Below are 19,647 nucleotides of genomic sequence, written 5' to 3'. Positions count from 1 at the left end.
TTGTGGCTTTAAAAATCATCTATTTCTTAGCATCCGGTTTTGTTACATGACTTTCTGATTGCACAGTATTACTATCCGAGCTTTGTTTGACTTTGGAACTGCTTTCCACACTTGTCTCAACTGTTTCGATTTTGTCCAGACTAACATCGGTTCCAAATTTTGCATGGTGAATTTCAAGCAACGGATCCGATTCCGGTGGCGTTTGTCTTTTCATACTTTCGAGAATAGCCGTATCTCGATGGGCCTTCCATTTGTATTGCCAGAAACGTACTTCTTCCATGGTGGTGCCCGAAGCCTTAAGAATTCCTAGTGAAATGACACCGGCGACTCCACCAAAAGCCAGACCTACTAAGCCGCCACTAGTCATGCCCTTCAATCCCATATTAAATTTGTACAAAGCTCCCGCCGTTCCGCCAGCTGCGAGGTACTCCCAAATTGATGATTTTCCTCGATATACCGAAATAATGGTTTGAATCCCTCTGTAATACGTTCATAAAATATAAGTAAAAGAAGATATATGCCAAAAAACTAACATTCCTTACACATAACCTGTTGTAAACAAAGCTAATCGCCAGCCCCATTTGAATGCTCCTTTAGCAAAATTCACTGTTACTGCATCTTGTAGTTTTCGCTTTGCTTCAAAGCTGGTTTTAAAGGCCGTAGCCTGATTTCGTTCCATGAAATTCATGTAGGCTACGCGGGACTGGATGAAACCTCCATAGCATGCCCCCGTGAGGAAACCCAAGAATCCCGCTTGGTATATTGCATTTACCTCGCTCGATATACGTCCAAATTCACTACAATTTTGTAAGAATATAATGTAATAGGTTACCATTTGACGCCTTATTATAAACCTTACTCAAGTGTAAACATTTGATGGAGCCTCTCTGTTCCGGTTTGATGGTCCCCAGGAGCATTGGCAAACATTTTCTGTACCGATTCATTGTCTACTTTGTCGGAGTCATTGATACTGAATGAAAAAATTCCACTTATAAGCGTAACTCCCCTTGGGAATAATCTTTTTCCTGTTCGAAACATATCGAAATTACCACCTCCGGTCTACGTTTGGTTTCATAACACTATACACACTCGCAGTCTCGCAGGTCCCAGCTCGCTGGGTATAGTGCAGGACAGAGGGCACCGCAGCACGGTTTTTTTTTTTTTTTCTCTTCTCGCTGTTTGGCGCAGACCGATCTGGTCCATTTCAGCCAAGTCTTGTCAGTGTGACAGTTAATAGTCACAGGTATAATTATACGATTGTCAGACGGGTATTTTTGAAATGCTTTCATTTCAGCAGCGGGCAGTGAAATTACAAAGGAAAAATTTAAGCTGTTTATATGGAAATTTTAATTTCTTTTACGAATTCTGCTAGTTGTTTAATCTCATCTATTTTATTATTGGATAATAATGTTTGAAGTTCAATTTTATTGTCAATTACTGGGAATTTATTTCTGATAATAGTGTATTTGCGGCACTGGTATAAGATGTGAACAACATTTTCCGTTACTTTGCATATATCACATTGATCGTTTGGCACTAGTCCCCATTTAAATAGTCTATCTTTGGTTGCTGTATGTCCAGTTCGTAATCTTGATATCGTTATGATATAGTTAGATGGTAAGTTAATTTTATGAAACCATGGTTTTAATTTAACGTCTTGTAGTATTTTATAGTGGTAGTTCCCTTTCTCTTCGGAAATGGTTTTATATCGTTGATCCCAAATACATTTTATTTCATTTTTCACGCTCAGTAGTAAATCGTCTTTAGTTATGGCATAGTCTTCTATTTGTTGTCTAGTTGTACCTTGTTTAGCTGCATAGTCGGCTCTGTCATTCCCTGTAAGTTTGATGTGTCCTGGTATCCATTGTATGATTATCTTTTTTATGTTGGAGTGGTAAACATTATGGTATATTTCACTGACGATGTAGTTATCTGAAGATGTGGTATTTTTAATCAATTCTGTAGCACTTTTTGAGTCAGTGAAGATCACCGCATTTTGAATTTGTAATTTAATAATGTAGTTAATTGCTTCTAATATCCCTATCAATTCTGCATTCATGATGGTAAACTGGCTTTTTAGTCGGCCACTGTATGATATTTTATCTTGGACAATGTATATTCCATATCCTGATCTGTCTTCGATTTTAGATCCGTCTGTATAAATACAGAAGTTGTTTGCATATTTTGTATTCAGCATTGCTGTTACCATTTGTTTTTGTATATCGATGTTTAGTTTTGTTTTAGTTAGTCCTTTAATTTCAGACACAATTTTAATTTTACTACTTTTAAGAAGCTCAATGTACCTGCCCATTTGCAGAATATGATAGTTATTTAAACTTACTATTCTTTCTAAGTATGAACTATGCTTATTGATTTCTTCACATTGAATAAATTCAGATATTATTTTTGTAACAGGAGTATTGTGATAGAAAAAAGCTTTTGTAATTTCTTTGAACGCAAGGTATTCAGCCCTATCTTTTAGTGGAAGTTCGCCTGTCTCTGATAATATAACGTGATTAGGAGTTGATTTTAAGTAACGCATTGCAATTCTAATGTATAGGTGTTGTACGGTTTCTAATTTAGCAAATGATGATTTGGATGTAGCTGAAATGATTGTTAGTCCGTAGTCCAGGTGTGGCTGGACTATACTTTTTGAAATTTTTAACATTGTTTTTGGGTGCACTCCGTTTTTCTTTTTACCTAACATCTTAAGTATGTTTATTTTACTTTTACTCTTAGCAACTATTGTTTCAACGTGTTTATTATAGTTTAGTTTGTAATCTACGAAGATTCCAAGAAATTTATGGAATGGTTTGTTTTCAATCTGCGTTCCATTTATTGAGATGTTAGTGTTTGGTTGGAATTTATTGGTAAAGACCATTGTGGCGCACTTGTCTGGATTAATTACCATTTTCAAATTATGTAAAAAATTTGTAATTTCTGTTAAGAAAAGGTTCATTTCTTGATAAGCAGAATGTAAACTTTTGCTTCTAACTAGTACCGTAAAATCATCAGCATATTGAATAAGTACGTTATTATTATTTGCAAGGAAATGAATGTTTTTGGTGTAAAGATTGAACAAAATGGGCGAGAGCGGACAACCTTGCGGTATACCTTTGTTAGTTCTTCTAGTTATTGATTCACCATCATTCATTTCTAGAATTATATTCCGCTGTTTCAAGTAGTAATATATCCAATTAGTTAGTGGTGCTGGTATATTAGCGTCAATAAGGGTTTGTAGTAATATGTTTATATCGACATTGTCGAACGCTTTTGATAAATCTAGGAATGTTGCTACAATTATTTCTCCTTCTCTTTTGGATTGCTGAACGTGAGATATGAGGGTGTTAACACAATTGATCGAAGAAATTTTCTTTTTGAATCCAAATGAATATAGTGGAATTAGTTTTTCTTTTTCAAGGTGATCTGATAACCTGCATTTGACTGAAAAATTTATTAATTTGATTATTACACATAGCATAGCTAGTGGCCTGTATGACGCTGTAATGTTGGGATTTTTTGCTGGTTTTAGTATCGGTATGAGTTGGATATTTCTCCATTCATCCGGTATTAATCCATTGTTTGCTACTATGTTAATAATTTCAACAATTTTGATGATCAGGTGACTGTTAATATTTTTAAGTATGAAGAAGGATATTCCGTCTATACCTGGGGAGGAATGGTCTTTTTTAGAACGCAGCAATTTTTGAATTTCTTCGTATGAAATTTTTATTTTTTCTGTTGTTACTATTGGAGTGAATTGTATCGGGTTATTTATCTGTGGGAAATTATTGTCAATGAACTCTATGGCCATAGTTCTATCATTGAGTAATAATAAATTGTTTTTTGGAGGAAAACCCCCACTGATTCTTCTAATGGTGTTCCATAATTGTTTTTGATCCATATCTGGATTTATAGTGTCTACTAGTTTCAACCAACTGATTCTAGATTGTTGTCGAATCATCTGTTTCAGTTTCGCGCGAGATTTTTTAAATTGTAAATAGTTTTCAACCGTTTGATTTCGAAAATAAGCAGTGAGATATTTGTTTTTTTGCTTCCATTGGTCGCTTATTTCTTCTGTCCACCATGGTTTTGGGATGTATTTTTTATTTTTAACTACAAATTTGCAACTGTCGATCTCCTGTTTTAAAACAGGTAAAATATCATATTGAGTTTCTATTACCCGTGGTAATTCGTTTATTTTTTCTATTGCTTTTCTTTTGTTAATAAATGTTTTTTGTGTGTGATGTACCTTAGCAATGTTTTGGATTTCAAATTGGATTATTTTGTGATTGCTACATATTTCTTCGTCAATTACGTTCCAATCAACTTTGTAAACTAGGTCGCTAGATATTAAAGTAAGGTCAATTACGGACGGATTTGTATTGGGTGCTTTGATTAAGGTTGGACTACCATCGTTCATTATAATCAAGTTAGTGTCATCTAATAATTTAGCTATCATCTCTCCTCGAGGACAGCTAGGATGCTTGGGATTCCAAATGGGGTTATGCGCGTTAAAGTCACCTGCTAGAATTGTGTGTTTGTTGGCTTTCTCTATGATATCTAGTAGTTTGATAATTGGTTCTTTAATGTCTTGGTTTCGGATAGGCGGTGGTGGTATGTATATTGAAATGATGACTAACTCTACTTGTGTATTTAAAGTTTTTATGGCCACTGCTTCTATTGGGTTTAATTTTGGAATAACAAATTCTTCGAATTGTATATCATCTTTGATAATAATGCCAACACCACCATATCCTGATGGTCTGAGAAATGTTTGTAATTTGTAACCTGGGAATTTATATTGTTCAGTAGGCTTAAGCCAGATTTCTTGTAAAAGAGCTATGTCAATATGATTGGTGTTTAGGAAGTGATTTAGTGCTTTTCGTGTGTCCGGCGGTCTGAGACTAGTTATATTGTGTTGTATAAGTTTGAGTGCTCTGTAATTATTCATGTTGAGGGAGCTGTTTCTGATGTAGTCGCGGGTATTTTAACTTCCGGTTCTATTATAGCTTTAATTTGATCGCTTATATTAATTAACAATATATCAGTATCTATTGAGTTTTTCTTTGTTTTGTGTTGATTTGCATGATTAATTATTGCGTTTTGTATTGATTTCATTTTATTTATTAGTGTGTCAATATTTAGTTGCTGTAATAGTTCGCTTTTAACTGTTTGGATGATTTTATTGATTTCATATTGTTTCAGGTTTGCTGTTTGATTGGGTAGTCTATTGTCATTACGTAGTTCATGTTGGTTAATTATGCTTGAAGGGGGGTTGCTGTTACTGGATGTCGGAAGGTTTGGAAAATCTTTGGATGAGTTGAGTCTATACTGTACAGAATTGTTTCTAGGAAAACGGAAGGCTGCTTCGAGAAAGGTTAATTTTTCTTCGGCCATAAGGTAACGTATTTTATCTTGGCGAATTCGTTCAGGGCAATTTTTGTCCGTAATCTTATGTGAATCATTGCAATGATAACATTTCGCGGGTGCCAAACAGCCATTACTGTCATGTTCGGCAGAGCAGTTTTCGCAGCGAGAAGTGGTACTCTTACATGCTTTGATTTTATGACCGTATCTCCAACATTTTGTACATATTTTGAGGGGGAAAATGTAATTATCGACTTTCGCGTATACTCCAAAAATTGTAACAAAAATAGGTAATTTTTGACCTTCGACAAAGATTTTAACGGTAGTTGTAGGTGTAAGTGTCTCGTTAGTCATTCTTTTAATCCTTTCTATTTTTATAACTTTTTGATTATTGTCGGTTTTAATATTATCAAGTATTTCTTCTTCTGTAAGCGAAATTGGTACTCTACGAATGATGCCAATGGACTCTTTAAGCATATTTGGTACATATACTTTGTGTTTGAATTCGTCAGTCAAAAGTTTAGAATTTAATAACATTTCTGCGTCTCTCGGACGATTGAACGTGATTCTGTATCTACCTTGACCTGCTGATTTTAACTCTTTATAGTCTTTAATTCCGATATTATTGAGTATTTTAGCTAATTCCATTGGATGTAAAGGTTTTTGATCTGCACTTTGCTTTTCAATGAAGAATACTGAGTGTGTTGTGTTTTTGATCCAAATATCTTTGTCGTTGGTCTTTGTCCTCTTTGATTTTGGTGATTGCGTGTTTTCGTTTTTATGTTTGTTATTTGTATCTGAATTATCGTTCAAGTTCTTAAGTTTTTGTTTGTGTACCCGTTTTACCTTACTTGAGTCGTCATCCAACTTTTTGGGGTATTGCGTCATCTTTTTGAGTTTAGCGTCTTGATTTGGTTTAGTACTACCCGAGTCTAGTACGTCGAGAAAATTTTCTTGGTATTGCATCATCTCTTGAAATGAAGCGTCCTCCATAGAAGAATCGCTCAATTCGTCTAATTGTTGCATCATCCTCCTACCTTTGATTTCTTTTTGGCGTGCCATTTCCTTGACTATTTTAGAGTCACCGCATTCTACTTTACCGCTAGCTGCTAGATTTTTTTGAGGATTTGATGCAACTCTTAGTAAGGAAGCTTCATCAAATCCTCGAAATGATATTTCATCATCTATCATGCACTTCGAAATGTTGATCACACCTTACGCCAATAATTAAGATTTTATATGATACTGTACAAGGCTGAATTTAAACTAAATATAATTTTAATATCCAATATTAAAAGAGAAAAAACAACTTATACTATTTAAAGATATTTTAAACGCGAAAAAAAGCTTAAATCAATCCGCTTGCACTCCACTTTTCACAAAGAAACCGAAATGTCCGTTTTTCAAAAATGTTCACAGTTGGAATTCAAATTCTACGCGATCGCGAACAAAACGACAAGACTTAACTTGAACCGATGTCACTGCTTTGAAGGTTGATGCGAGAATGCGCAGCACGGTTTGTTTTTAATATTTTTACAACTTGACAGTTGACACATTATACTTACATTCAATCAGTGATGCCAAAAATCCTTGCAATTTTTGATATTTAACTGCTCGAATAACAAAAGAATGTAGGGTAAAAACACCGCTGATAAACACTTGGATAAGAAGCCGATTAAATATTACGTAACACCAAAAACGTAAATTTCATGAGCCCCCACCTCCTTGTAACAATTGTCGACCAACATTTGAAAGGGGCGGATGAGCCAACTGTCAAACAGAACGAGTAAGAGTTCATTTTCCTATACTGCTCCAGCAAAAAATAACTCTCACTCGTTCTGTTTGACAGTTGGCTTATCCGCCCCTTTCAAATGTTGGTCGACAATAGACCAAATCAAGATGACGTCATCTGGCAGATACTGGCGCCCTTGTTTACAAACAGACCGCAGAATCCAAAAAAGTTTCAACTGTTTAAACAGCAAGTTTGTTGTTTAAACCGAGTTTAAACAGCATTAGGACTAAATCTAAAAGCCATTATGCCTGTAGAATGTTAAAAAACACGCTACATTCGCTATAAACGGAAAGGAAAGTTTTCTAAAATGTAAACAAGGGCGCCAGTATCTGTCAATTGACGGTATGATGATTTGGTCTATTGTTTCCTACACCCCCAGCCATACCCGTAACGCGTTGATATAGTTTGACGTCGTTTTCTGATTTTTCGTTACAAACAGAGATGCCAACAATTTTTTTCAGAACTTAGAATGCAAAGGAAAATTAAATCAAGATTGCTGTTTCAATTTTTTCAGGAAAGTAATATGTACAAATTTTCATACTAAAAATATTCTCACATTGCTGCTTAGGAGCCGTTCAAATATTACGTAACGCCAAAAACGCCATTTTTACGAGCCCCCCACCCTTCTGTAACAATTTGTAACAATTGTTTCTTACACGCGAAACTCACAGCTCTATGTATACTCGATCACTCTGCCGATGATTGCGACACAGTAGCTTATTGCAATTTAGCTCACAAATATCGGGTAATTAGTTTTTAGGTATTTTTCTGTTTTCTAAATAGTTTTTTTTTGATGAAGTTTCGTGTAACATTATCGCTCAAAGCCCCCTCCCCCAAAAAATTGCGACACATTTTGTAACAGAAACTCATTATACCCCCACCCCCTGCCGCGTTATGTAATATTTGAACGGCACCTTATGCATTGACTATCCACCACAGTCGCAATTATCATGGAATTTGGAATGAAAATGGACGTTCTTAACCTTTCGTTACTCGCGCCAACTTCGATTCATAGGCAAGGTAAAACGTAAATCAGAACGAAATTCACTCGAGTACTAACGCCAGTTGACGAAAAACATATGAAATTTTGTCTACCGATTGAAAGATCTTGGTCTGCAGATCAACCTGGCTGAAAACAGTGATTTTCTTTATTGCTCTGGTCCCGAGATATTGGCCTTGCCAGCGTTGAAAGAGATTTCGTAGGCTGCTCGCACTTACAGGAAATCTCGTGCCGAACTGTCAACGCGTGAGTGTTGACAAAAGCAAAAATACTTCCCTTTCTTTTTTTCTCACGCAAAACCCTGAACAATATCAGCAACGCTGGCAAGGCCAATACCGACTAAAAGTTAACGTTCCACAGGCGTTGTGCAAGATACAACAGCGCAAGTAATCGTGGGTTAAGACGTCATTGACGTTTCTGGTTTCATCTTCGCAAGGTTCAATTTCTCTGTGGTTCAATTTCGGCAGCTAAACAAAAGTGACCGCCAAGTAAAGAATCATAGAAAAATAACGATAGACTCCTTTAGAGCATAATGCTGGAGTAGAGAAATGAGGGTTGAGTTTCTAAAGGTTTTTAGTTCAAATGTATAAAAATCAAGAAAAATCAGGATTTTTTTCCTAAATCAGGATAAAAGAGCGACTTGTCAGAATATCAAAAAATACACCAAAAAATCTGAATAATCCTGAAAATTCAGGAACATTGGCATCTCTGGCTACAAATATTAGAGCTTGCTAATTTGCGATTGTGTTGCTGGTATGTTTTCCCCCAGTTTGAAAAACGTCATGGAAAAACCAGGGGTGTGAAATTGTCAAAATTTAGCGGACTAAACATCCATGGACGGCGACAACTTGGAACCAGCCAGTATACCGAAAATAACAGCTAAAATTAGTTAAATTATAGCTAAAAGGCTGTGTTTAACTGCTTTCTAATTAGTTTGAGTAGTCTTAAAATGAATAAACCTTCAAGTAGGCACTAGAACCAAAAGTACCAAAACCAATGAGTGGGACATGTACAATGTATGTAGTTTGACAGCCACACCACCCCGCTGGGAAAAACCAACAGCAGCATCAGTAACAACAAATCGCGTGTACGTATACGCGGCATAGTGTGCGTACGGTAGCTGTCAGCAATCTCAATACCATCAAAAAATGTCTTCTTCTTCCACACCTTTTTAAACCTCATTGTAGCAGTCCGAGCATGACTCCACACATATTCGCGCGAATACAACAGTAAACTGTTCGAGCACTGTGGTGCCAGAATTGTAAGGTTTTTGTGCAGTGACTTTTTGATACAAATAATAATGCTATTAGTCTAGCGTTACAATGGTTACAATATTGTATCAGTGCGCAACAGCATTTGAACAACTACTCCGATTGAAAAAAACACCATTGTATAGAACCCTGGAGACTTGATATACGTCATTTTTCAATGCGAATAAATATTTTTATTAAAAATTCCTGATGTTAATTGAGGCGCTCGAATCTGGGTACTATCGAAATGATGGGAAGATCCGAAAAATTGCCAGCTCTGTGAAGCCGGTGATTTGGACCAATCAGCGCACGCCAAATCGCCTTCGCTTCGATGGGTGTAAAAGCAACTGTTTCGTGTGTAGCCGAGCTCGTACTTATTTGACAGCAAGTTGTAATTCTTTCATTAGTTCTCTTTCGGTTTTGGTCGCTTGTGTTTCGGATTGTGCAAGCTGCAAGGAGTAGTTAAATACTATAAACCCTTCAAATAAAGCCAATCTTTTTGTCGGATAGTTCAGTTTTCGTAGTAGGGATTCGGCGACAGATCCTGCGAAAATGAAGTACTGGGTACTTCTAATTGTTGGGGTTTTTCTGTGTACAGGTAAGTGAAAATCAACTGGATTAGTGATCATCTTCGTCCATGAGGGATTTCATTCCTACCATTAATGGATGGCTGCCGCAATAGAACATTCCCGAAAAGTGGCTACGTGGAGAAACATGCAAAGAGTGGTCCTATTTAAAATTTGTAATTAACATTTTTTCAATTTTCTGTGTGATGTTAGTTATTTAAAAATCCCGAAAAATTAGTTCAGCCTTATCAGGCATAAACATCGAAAGCCACGTCAGTGTTAAATTAAGAGCTAAGCTGAACATAGTTTCTTTTTGGAAATATTGAGATCCGTTACTATTCACATTATACAAAATATGTAGTTAACTGCCTTTCGTATAATTGACGCTTAAGGTTTATCACAAAGTTCACAAAAGTGATTATTGAAATTGCTTATTCATAAAAAAGGGACCTTCACGTAACATAATTTCATCCTCTATGCCTACTAAAAATATCCATCTTAAAAATAAGCTTTGTAAATCTAGTTTTTATAAAACACCAATATAAATTCGTATTACTTGTGGGTGTCTAGAATTTTTAACATTGCAAATTCTTAGAACACTACTGTGTTATATTTTCAACATTATCAAACATAATATTTGAGAATAAGAGATTAGCTGTTTTTGCATATTGTTTTTGCAATTGCAACACCAATTGATAAACAGGTAGACTAGGTACTAAGATCCGCGTTCAATATTCGAGTTTATTGTTTATTTCAAATGTTTCCCTGGTTAAATCTGGAGAGTTTGTTTCGAAAACCATTAAGCATGTGCAATGCAACCCCACTTAGGATGTTAGATTAGCCTGAAATTTACTTTTAATATAAATTAAAGGTAGACGAAATAATTATTTTTTTACCAATGGTCATAAATAGTTATTTAAGCTATGGTATTGGTTATTTTTATTCTATTTGTTGAAATGTTCATTCAGTATAGAGTAATATTTACACAGTTGTCGAATGCAATACGAAATTCACCTTCCACAAATTCCGAAAACTGTTTAGTACTCCTGATAATTACGATGATTACCCCTTATGATCGACTTAACATAATTCTGTTGCCCTAACTCTTTCCAATTTGTTTTCTTTTCTTTTTTTTGTTTGACGGGAAGCGCGCAAAAATTTTGAATGTTTGTTTCAATTTTATTTACAGGACTCACCGCGGTTCGCGCAGAGGACGATGTCGAAGATCTACCGGTCGTAGAACAGGATCTAGGTTCTTCCAAGGAAGGCTCCCGTACCGATGCGGAGGCGTTACAACGCGAAGAGGAAGCCATCAAGCTGGACGGACTGAATGTAGCGCAGATGAAGGAATTGCGTGAAAAATCGGAAAAGTTTACATTCCAGGCGGAGGTCAACCGAATGATGAAACTGATCATCAATTCGCTTTATCGCAACAAGGAGATTTTCTTGCGTGAGTTGATTTCGAACGCTTCCGATGCACTGGATAAGATTCGGCTGCTGTCGCTCACCAGTCCCGAGGTATTGGATAGCAATTCAAATCTGGAGATCAAAGTTAAAGCAGACAAGGACGGCAAAGTGTTGCATATTATCGACACTGGTATCGGTATGACCAAGCAGGACCTGGTAAACAACCTTGGCACTATTGCGAAATCTGGAACTGCCGATTTCTTGTCCAAGATGCAGGAAACCAAAAGCGAAAATCAAGACGTCAACGATATGATCGGACAGTTCGGTGTCGGATTTTACTCAGCATTTTTGGTTGCTGATCGAGTCGTTGTTACCACTAAACACAACGATGATAAACAATACATTTGGGAATCGGATGCGGCTAGTTTCAGTATCGTGGAAGACCCGCGAGGCAATACTTTGCAACGTGGCTCACAAATTTCATTGCACTTGAAGGAAGAAGCACAAGATTTCTTGGAGGATGATACAGTCAAACAACTAATCAAGAAGTACTCACAATTTATCAATTTCCCGATTTACATGTGGACTAGTAAGGAGGTAGAAGAAGAAGTGCCTGTCGAAGACGAGCCAACTGAGAAACCGGAGAAAAAGGATGAAGACCAAACCGAGGAAGAAGATGGAAAGGTCGAGGAAGAAGCTGAGGATGAGAAACCCAAGACTAAAAAAGTTAAGAAAACGGTTTGGGATTGGGAGATCATGAACGACAGCAAGCCAATCTGGACGCGGAAACCAAACGACGTAACTGATGAGGAGTATACGGAATTCTATAAGAGTTTGACCAAGGATACTTCGGAACCACTGACTCATACTCATTTCGTCGCTGAGGGAGAAGTGACCTTCAAGTCGCTTCTTTTTATTCCGAAGGTGCAACCGTCGGAAAGCTTTAACAAATACGGCACTAAATCCGACAACATTAAGCTGTACGTACGCCGTGTTTTCATAACCGATGAGTTTAACGATATGATGCCAAATTATCTGAACTTTATCCGTGGTGTTGTAGACTCGGACGATCTTCCGCTGAACGTTTCCCGCGAAACTCTTCAGCAGCACAAACTAATTAAGGTTATCAAGAAGAAACTTGTCCGAAAAGCTTTAGACATGATCAAGAAAATCGATAAGGAAACGTACGAGAAGTTCTGGAAAGAATTCTCCACCAACATTAAACTGGGTATTATGGAAGACCCTAGCAACCGATCTCGTCTAGCCAAGTTGCTTCGGTTCCAATCGTCGAACGGTAAAAGTAGCAAGGAGTACACTAGCCTCGCAGATTATGTATCGCGCATGAAGTCAAAGCAGGAGCACATCTATTTTATCGCTGGGGCTAGCCGCGCTGAAGTGGAAAAATCACCCTTTGTCGAACGGTTATTATCTCGTGGATATGAAGTCCTTTACCTTGTTGAAGCGGTCGATGAGTACAGCATTTCTGCTCTGCCTGAATTTGATGGTAAAAAATTCCAGAATGTTGCCAAGGAAGGGTTTGTACTAAACGAATCTGAAGAATCCAAAGCCAAGTTCGACGAACTGAAGACAGAATTCGAACCACTGCTCAAATGGCTGAATGATGTTGCTCTAAAGGACAAAATTGCCAAGGCTTTGGTGTCCGAGCGTTTGTCGAACTCGCCATGTGCTCTAGTAGCATCAATGTTCGGTTGGACTGGTAATATGGAACGTTTGGCCATGGCCAACGCTCATCAAAAGACTGATGATCCGCAGCGGCAGTACTATCTCAGTCAGCGGAAAACGCTCGAAATAAATCCACGACATCCGCTGATGCGTGAGTTATTGCGCCGAGTCGAGTCTGATACAGAAGACATTGTCGCCAAGGATATGGCAGTTCTGATGTTCAACACGGCCACCTTGCGTTCGGGTTTCCATCTGCAGGAGACTGCTGATTTTGCTGACAGTATCGAACGAATGATGCGGCAGACACTAGGCGTTTCGCTTGATGAGCAACCCGAACCGGAAGAATTCAACGAGGAAGATGAGGCCGATGATGCCGCTGCCAAGGACGAAGAAGAGGAGGTCAACGCTGACGAGGAAGCCGAACATGACGAACTGTAAGACGTCCAAGACAAGTCATACGTTTGAATGAGACCCTGAATGAGTGTATTGAGAATGCGCGGGAGAATACACCAGCACACATCGGACTGATTTAAGTCGATAAGTCACTTGTGTCCTACTGTAATTCCATCATCGTACATAATCTAGATACGTTTCGTAATGGAGAAAGGAGCATGTTTTCTATGCTGCTTTTTATTTTAGAAATAAGTGTACTTGTTTGTGTAGTACATACTAGTAATAATCTTGCATTTCGGAAAATGAACGACTCGATCGTTCAAAACCAATGATTTTGGAGCAAAAAGTTCAATTATCGAGTTTTGTTACAATTGTACAAAACAGACCATCACAATTTAAGTGACCGTCGCAGAAAATATGAGATATTTAAAAAGAACAAATTTGATTTACTTAAGCTGTGTTGTGAATCAAGAAAAATAAATCATAAACAATTAATTTGACGTTTTGCTTTTATCTCAGGGATATGTCCTTCAGAAATAATCTTTAACCGTTTCTGTCCCAAGGGTATGTAGGCGATTTACAGTTTTTGATAATCTGAAAAAGTTATTAATAAGCAATTGGTAAAGCAAAACTATGCAACTTATATAACAATATATCTGCCTCTTTTGGAGACTGACATATCCAAACAGTGAGAGAGCAAGAGAACAGTGTATAGAGGCGAAGAATGAATCACGAACTCGCGCGTCTCTACGGCGAGCCCATCAGTATTCAGAAAGTGGCTAAATCTGGACCGATTCATTAGGCAGGACGTGGTTTTTGCATCGAATCCGGAAGGAACAAGACGAAGAGGAGCTCAGCGAGCGCGATGGCAAGACCAGCTGTCATGGTTTAATTAGATGAATTTGATAACGTAATTCCTCGTTACACAAGCCTTGTCATACGACGTAAAGGCCAACTAAATAAGTAAGTAAGTATACATTTTATGAGTTATTCGGATATCACGTGAACAGAAAAATGCCGATTATCCACCTCTCTTCCCCTCCATTTGTCCACGTAAACTTTTTTCTTATGTAAAATTCAACAAACATAAATGCATTATGCTAAATTGTTTTCAACCGGCTTTCTGTAATTAATAAAAAAAATTAAGAAAAAAATAGTTTACGTAAATCGTAAATGGAAGGCATCTAGTTCTGTCCATGGTGATCATGTGCATTGCAAAATATCGACTACAGTAGATCCCATTTCAGCTTGTCTTTCGTTTGAACTTCTTCTACAGCACCCATATCCAACAGAACTTCAGCTTGGCCGTTGATTTTAAGATCACAAGACCTCTCCGCCGTGTTTCTTAAAATTTTCGGAGGGTCCGCAGGTCGCCTCCACTTGATCGAATTATCCTGCTCGCTGCGCGCCCCGCCGTCTCGTTCCAGTCGGATCGTTATTGAGAACTTTTTTACCCGGGCTGTCGTCCGACATCCTCACGACGTGCCCAACGCGTCGCAGGCGACCGATTTTTGCGGTATGAGCGATGGGTGGTCCCCTAAGCAGCTGATGCAATTCATGGTTCGTTCGCCTCCTCCACGTTCCGTCTTCCATCTGCACTCTGCCGTAGATGGTGGGCAACACCTTCCGTTCGGAAACACTAAGGGCGCGTTGGTCCTCCACGGGCATAGTTTATGTCTAATGACCGTAAAGGACTACCGGTTTGATCAGCGTCTTGTAGATTGTTAAATTCGTGCGGTGGCGAACTTTGTTCGATCGCAGAGTCCAAAGTAGGCACGATTTGCTGCCGTCTATGTAATGCGTCTTTGTATTTCTCTGCTGGTGTCGTTTGCGGTAACCAGTGAGCCCAGATACACGAACTCTTCTAACGCCTCGATTACATCACCGTCTAAATGAATCCGGGGAGGGAGGTCAGCATTCACTTCTCTAGAACCTCTTCCTTTCATGTAAAATTCATGTTTTCGATACATTAAAGACAAGTCCAATACGTTTGGCTTCAGCTTTCAGTCCGATGTACGTTTCCGCCATCCTCTCAAAGGTACGTGTAATAATGTCAACGTCGTCAGCGAAACCAAGAAGCTAGACGGACTTCGTGAATATCGTGCCACTCGTGTCTATACCCGCTCTTATACCCTCCAAAGCGATGTTGAGCAGCAAACATGAAAGCCCATCACCTTGCCGTAACCCTCTTCGAGATCCAAAGGGACTCGAGACTGCCCCTGATACTCGAACAACACACATTACTCTATCCATCGTCGCCTTGACCAATCGCGTTAGTTTATCCGGAAATCCGTAGTAGTGCATCATCTGTCATAGCTGATCTCGATCGATCGTGTCATACGCCGATTTGAAGTCGATGAATAAATGATGCGTGGGCACGTTGTATCTGATGCGTGGTGGCACGGACACCCATGAATCCCGCTTGATATTGCCCCACGAACTCCTTTGCAAATGGTGATTTTTTTTTTGTATGCCAGAAGGGCATACAAAATAAAGGCTAAAGGCCACTGCGACAGTCTTAATTATCGTCTTTTGTGGCAGGCCCCGTTTGCTGTACACAGTTTAGGGATCACATTGATGGAGTTGAGCGGAATAGTTGTAATCCTGTGCCCCAATTCGGTACTACATGGTTTATAAAGCCAATGACCGTTTTGGGATTTAGGCTCCATACCTGATATGGAGTAAGAAGGAGCTTCCTAAGAAGTTGTGCCTTGATAATGCAAGAGCTCCGCAATAACAGAGAAGATGCGCTGAACTTTCAGGTTCAGTTACAAAAGCGGCAGGTGTCGGATGATACCTTGCCGATATTCTTCAAATGATAAAGAGCGGGGCTGTGTCCTGTTAGGAGTCCCGTGATCGCGCGAAGTTTACTACGAGTTAAATGGAGTAGTTTTTTAGCTACTGCAGGGTTTGGGTAGATAAACTGTTTAGCTTGTCTACAACCCTGTGTTTGATTCCAATGGGATACTATTTCTAGCTTTTCCCATGTCATCAATTCGCCTTTTACGGCGGATGTGGAGGTGCCCAGAAACGGTTCAGGACCAATAAATTGCTGAGCTGATCCTTGTCTTGCCAGGTTGTCAGCAAATTCATTGCCCTCGATTCCGCAGTGACCGGGCACCCAAAGTAATAAAACTTTGTTTTGGCGGGAGAGTTCCCTCAATGCTGTGCTGCACTCCCAAACTAATTTGGACACGCATTTGGCGGACTTGAGTGCCAGTAGTGCTGCTTGGCTGTCCGTGAAGATACCGATTTTCGCATGCCTGTACTTTCGTTTCAAGCATATTGTTGCACAGATGTATATCGCATATACTTCTGCTTGAAAAACGGTGGGCCACTTTCCTAATGAGATAGTTTCCCTGATGCCGGGTCCGTAGACTCCGGAGCCTGTACAGGCTCCCATTTTTGATGCAAATGGTGATAATCGACGGCATAAAAGTTGGGAGAGTACCTTGTAACCGGCGTTCAACAGTGTGATTGCGCGGTAATTACTACAATCCAACTTGTCACCCTTTTAGTAGATCGCACACACGATACCTTCCGTTCACTCCTCCGGTAGTAGCTCCTCCACCCAAATCTTGACAATGACCTAATGCAGCGCTCTAGCAAGTGCGTCACCACCGTATTTCAGCAACTCGCCGGGTAGCTGATCAGCCCCAGCCGCTTTATTGTTCTTCAGCCGACCGAGCTCTTCTTCTACCTCCTGGGGCTGGTATTCTGTCGTCTTCTGCACGTGCTCCAAGATATATTGCCATATCGTCACCTTTGTTAAGGCATATTAGGCAACGATAGTATCTTTTCGCATACCATTCTTTCGGTCAAATATACTTACCTTCAAACTACTCATCGCGAATACTGTTCCCAATAATCCGAAAGACTTGATCTGCGGCTACAACCTTCATGTTGTCAATACTGCTTCCACCTCTCGATCACCTCACGTTCGTTCGTGAGAAACCGTCCCGACACATATCGGCCTACGGCACATAGCCTTTGCGCGAATGGTTTAACTTCTCGTAGAACTTCCGTTTATCGTGAGCACGGTACAGTTCTTCCATCGCCTCGCGATCTCGTTCGTCCTGTTGGCGCTTTTTTCTCCGGAAAACCGAGTTTTGCCTGTTCCGTGCTTGTTTATATCGCTCCACATTCGCCCTCGTACGGTGTTGCAGCATTCTTCTCCTGCACTCACATTCGCCGTCGAACCAATCGTTTTTTCGGTTTGGATTCATCGTACCTGGCGCCGCTTGAGCAGTACTACCGATGGCGGTCTTAATGCCTTTGCAACCATCTTCAAGAGTTACTGCGCCAAGTTGCTCTTCCGTTGGTAGCGCTGCTTCCAGTTGCCGTGCGTATTCCTGGGCAATTCCGGGGTTTGGGTCGCGCTGTACGACTTCGACGCGTGTTATACACCGTCGAGAGTTTTGAGCGCATGCAGACTGCAACTAGGACATGGTCCGAATCTATATTCGCACTGCGGTAGGCTATAGACCTTTTATGGACACGTATACATTAATCAAAAACTTGGGTATGAAATGGGGAAGGCAAATGAGGAGCGTCCAATATAGCTCTAGCTATCCCAAGCCCCTACCTAGCGCCTCCACGTGGCCATACCCGGTAATGCTCTATTGAGTAGCCAAGCTAGGAGGTGCGATACTGTGTGGTTCCCGGCTGCCTGATCTCATAATCGAGGTTTTGGGCAGACGGTGGAGCCACACGATCTGGTAAGCATAATATAAGTTATTTTAATTATTTTTGTCGTTTTAGCTTATGAAGCATTTACTGCTTTATAGTGAAAACTTTGGCCAATACGAGTGTTACGAAGGACTGCTAGTGAGATTGTTCTATTTTTACCCATATATACCACATTTCATAAATAAACTAGAATCGGGAAGAGGGAGGGACCAACAGAGCGCTTGTTTGAAGCGGTGGGCCTAGGGAGAGTGAACAGTCAACTTTCTAGGGTTAATCTTGGCCCGATTAACAACACATCGTGGATAATGAGCGGGCTCTTCTCCCCACTTGCTGGAGTCATTCTGCATTAAGACGGTTTATTCAACGATTGACTCAGGTGACTTAGCCCTTGGAAGGAGATTCTCTAAATCCCTGGTACGTGTAAATGATGTTGCTTATCGACCAATTCCCTTTTGGCCCTTCATACAAGAGTTGGGAAGCATGACCAATCGTTGAATATGTTCAACTCTTTTTGACATGATAGGCTTATTGCTATGAACGGATGTTCTGCTAAGGCAGGTGGTAGTATCATATATTCATATTCATATTCATATTCATATTCATATTCACGTATACATTAATCAAAAACTTAACCCATGTTCAAAAAGCAAACGAAGAAATCTTTTGTAAAAGTCGAAATAGTTGACACTATAAAGGTGTTATGCGCCATTAAGGTGAAATTAGTTGCATTGATTCCGCAAATTTCAAAAGCAGTTTTATTGTCTGAAACAAAAATTTTGTCCATGAAAATATATTCGTTGTGTTCAGATGGCCAAGAAGAATGGAGTGAATACATTTCTATAAACAGAACCCCGTTTTTGGGTCCAAAAACTGCTTCCGAAATTGGGCTCTCCGACGAAAAGTTAATGATTGCTACTTTCCCGTTAATGGGAAATGAGAAGTCATTAACGTTTCGAATTTCAGAAGCAGATTGTGGGCACAAAATAAGAATTTTGCTTTTGAAAATATATTCACTGCATTTTTCTTGCCAACCAGAACACATAGAATACACTTTCATGAACAAATTTTTTGTTTTAATTGAAAAAAATGCTCTCGTTCGAGAGCCCAATTTCGGAAGCAGTTTTTGGGCCCATAAGCAGGATTCTTTTTATAAACATGTATTTAATGCATTCTTCTTACCAATCTGCACACAGAAAATTTATTTTCATGAACAGAATTTTTGTTTCAAACAAAAAAACTGCTTTTGAAATATACAAAATCAATGACGACTAATTTCACCTTAAGTGAATTAATGTGGAAGAGAGAGAATGTCTCTGTGTGTAAGTTTATCGGTCACATCATGTAGCTTTGCGCCCATTAGCAACTGCGTAAACGCGAATGTGTTGAAACCCGTTTCAAACAGCTAAATACCCAAGATAATAAAAAAGCCATTAATGTGTGAGAATTGAATTACGCTTTACGTTACATTCGTGTTGTTTTTTCGTTACCTATAATACT

The 19,647-nt window shown here is 39.1% G+C and overlaps 2 protein-coding genes across 2 annotated transcripts; one reads left to right on the top strand and one right to left on the bottom strand.

Annotated features, from left to right (window-relative positions):
• Positions 1–1,176, bottom strand: LOC128734454 (RPII140-upstream gene protein). The gene is made up of 3 exons (XM_053828665.1): positions 860–1,176; positions 543–797; positions 1–479 (listed from the first exon to the last, which is right to left on the bottom strand). Exons 1-3 carry the CDS (start codon positions 1,036–1,038, stop codon positions 20–22), a joined length of 894 nt encoding a protein of 297 aa, XP_053684640.1. The 5' UTR covers positions 1,039–1,176; the 3' UTR covers positions 1–19.
• An 8,637-nt stretch (positions 1,177–9,813) lies between these two features.
• LOC128734383 (endoplasmin) lies at positions 9,814–13,957 on the top strand. Its single transcript, XM_053828558.1, has 2 exons — positions 9,814–10,010; positions 11,168–13,957. Exons 1-2 carry the CDS (start codon positions 9,965–9,967, stop codon positions 13,504–13,506), a joined length of 2,385 nt encoding a protein of 794 aa, XP_053684533.1. The 5' UTR covers positions 9,814–9,964; the 3' UTR covers positions 13,507–13,957.
• Positions 13,958–19,647: the final 5,690 nt, after the last annotated feature.

Source organism: Sabethes cyaneus, chromosome 1 (assembly GCF_943734655.1).
Source record: "Sabethes cyaneus chromosome 1, idSabCyanKW18_F2, whole genome shotgun sequence".
NCBI lineage: Eukaryota > Metazoa > Arthropoda > Insecta > Diptera > Culicidae > Sabethes > Sabethes cyaneus.
This window is presented reverse-complemented; position numbering and strand designations above follow the sequence as displayed.

What these genes read in the sequence shown, in the direction of transcription:
- LOC128734454 (XM_053828665.1), bottom strand. Translation starts at nt 1,038, where the DNA reads ATGTTTCGAACAGGAAAAAGATTATTCCCAAGGGGAGTTACGCTTATA. An exon ending in CATCAAATGTTTACACTTGA is followed by an intron (nt 798 to 859) that starts GTAAGGTTTATA and finishes ACAAAATTGTAG; the next exon opens with TGAATTTGGACGTATATCGA. An exon ending in TTGTTTACAACAGGTTATGT is followed by an intron (nt 480 to 542) that starts GTAAGGAATGTT and finishes AACGTATTACAG; the next exon opens with AGGGATTCAAACCATTATTT.
- LOC128734383 (XM_053828558.1), top strand. Translation starts at nt 9,965, where the DNA reads ATGAAGTACTGGGTACTTCTAATTGTTGGGGTTTTTCTGTGTACAG. An exon ending in TGGGGTTTTTCTGTGTACAG is followed by an intron (nt 10,011 to 11,167) that starts GTAAGTGAAAAT and finishes TTTTATTTACAG; the next exon opens with GACTCACCGCGGTTCGCGCA.